The sequence below is a fragment of the Octopus bimaculoides genome, chromosome 14 (genome assembly GCF_001194135.2).
Source record: "Octopus bimaculoides isolate UCB-OBI-ISO-001 chromosome 14, ASM119413v2, whole genome shotgun sequence".
NCBI classification, from domain to species: domain Eukaryota; kingdom Metazoa; phylum Mollusca; class Cephalopoda; order Octopoda; family Octopodidae; genus Octopus; species Octopus bimaculoides.
In genome coordinates, this window is record NC_068994.1 from 38,519,294 (window position 1) to 38,520,783 (window position 1,490).

General features: G+C 34.0%; 1 protein-coding gene across 1 annotated transcript in view; it reads right to left on the reverse strand.

Moving 5' to 3' along the window:
- Positions 1-1,490, reverse strand: part of LOC106872379 (uncharacterized) — a 76,226-nt gene that overhangs the window by 58,738 nt on the left and 15,998 nt on the right. Inside the window, 1 exon segment of the mRNA XM_052972592.1 lies at positions 2-1,487. Within this exon segment, the coding sequence (XP_052828552.1) occupies positions 2-1,487 (1,486 nt within the window).

Here is a 1,490-nt window from a genome sequence, read left to right on the forward strand (position 1 = left end):
GTGATATCATGGTCTGAGTGGGGATGGTAGTGGACATTAAGACTGAAAGGGTTAACATTAGGGAAACTGAAATAGGGAGCATTATCATTTAAATCTATAATCTCAACAACAACATTTGCTGTGTTCTCCAGTGATGGTGTTCCTTTATCTTTTACTAAAACCTTAAACTCATACCTGTTCTCTTCTTCTCTGTCTAGTGACTCAGTTGTAGAAATAAATCCCATATCAGATATCTGAAATGGTAAATTATCTTTTCCATTTGTCAACAGAGAATAGATCAATTGTCCTCCATCTCCAGCATCTGGGTCTGTAGCATTGACATATCCAACAGGGAAGTCTTTGTGTTCATTTTCATAGGTGAGAAACTTAAATGTGTCCTGGCTAAACTGAGGTTGTACATCATTTATGTCAGTGACCATCATAGAAAACTGTTTCTCCACTGTCAATGGCGGTAAACCATTATCTTGACATTTAATGGTGAAATTAAATCTCTTCTCACTCTCTCTATCTATTTCACTCTTGACAATAACTTTGTATTTCTTTACAGACTCTGAGATTAGCTGCAGGTATTTATTTTGTAAATGACACTTCACTTGTCCATTTTCTCCACTGTCATTGTCAATAACTTTGACATAAGCAACGAAGCTGTGAATTTGAGCTGCTTCTGAGATGACAGCTGTGTTTCCAGTTGACTTTAAGACAAATCTGACATCAATGTTTGGTGGATTGTTAATGTGACTGATTCCATTTATAAAAGCTGTAACTGTTGATGACATTGACGGTCTACCATTATCTCTGGCTTCAATAAATAGCTCATAAATTTTACCAAAATCAAAGTCTGTCTTCAAAAACAACTCACCCGTTGCTTCATCTAAATGAAAGCATTCTTTTATCATTTTGGGTGTTTTAGCATTATTGAAGACATAAGAAATTCTTCCATTTTCTCCTACATCTAAATCTGTAGCAGACAACCTTACAACAGGTTTGTTTACGTCATGTGTATCATTTATAGTGACATTGTAAATATTCTGGGAGAATACAGGGTAGTTATCGTTTTTATCGTCTACAAATATTTTTATATCCAATACACCTTTCTTTGATGGAGATCCTTCATCTGTGGCAATTAACTGAATATTGTAAATGTCTTTTGTCTCACGGTCTAAGTTACCCTCCAAAATTAGTTGTAATAGATCTGTTCCATCTGGGTTTTTAGAAACAAACAGCTGAAATGGTATATCTACTTTCTCTTTGAGTCGGTAAGTGAGTTTAGAATTCTGAATGCTAATATCATTATCAATGGCATTTGGAAGTGTTTCTTTTCTTCCTTTTGTCACACTTTCATCATATTTTAAATGAAATTCTTTGTTTGGGAAAATAGGATAATTATCATTGACATCTTCTATCATAACTTTGATTTCTAATATCTTAATAACAGAATGGCCATATTGAAGTGCCATTTCTAATATCCTGAAACATTCCACATTATACTG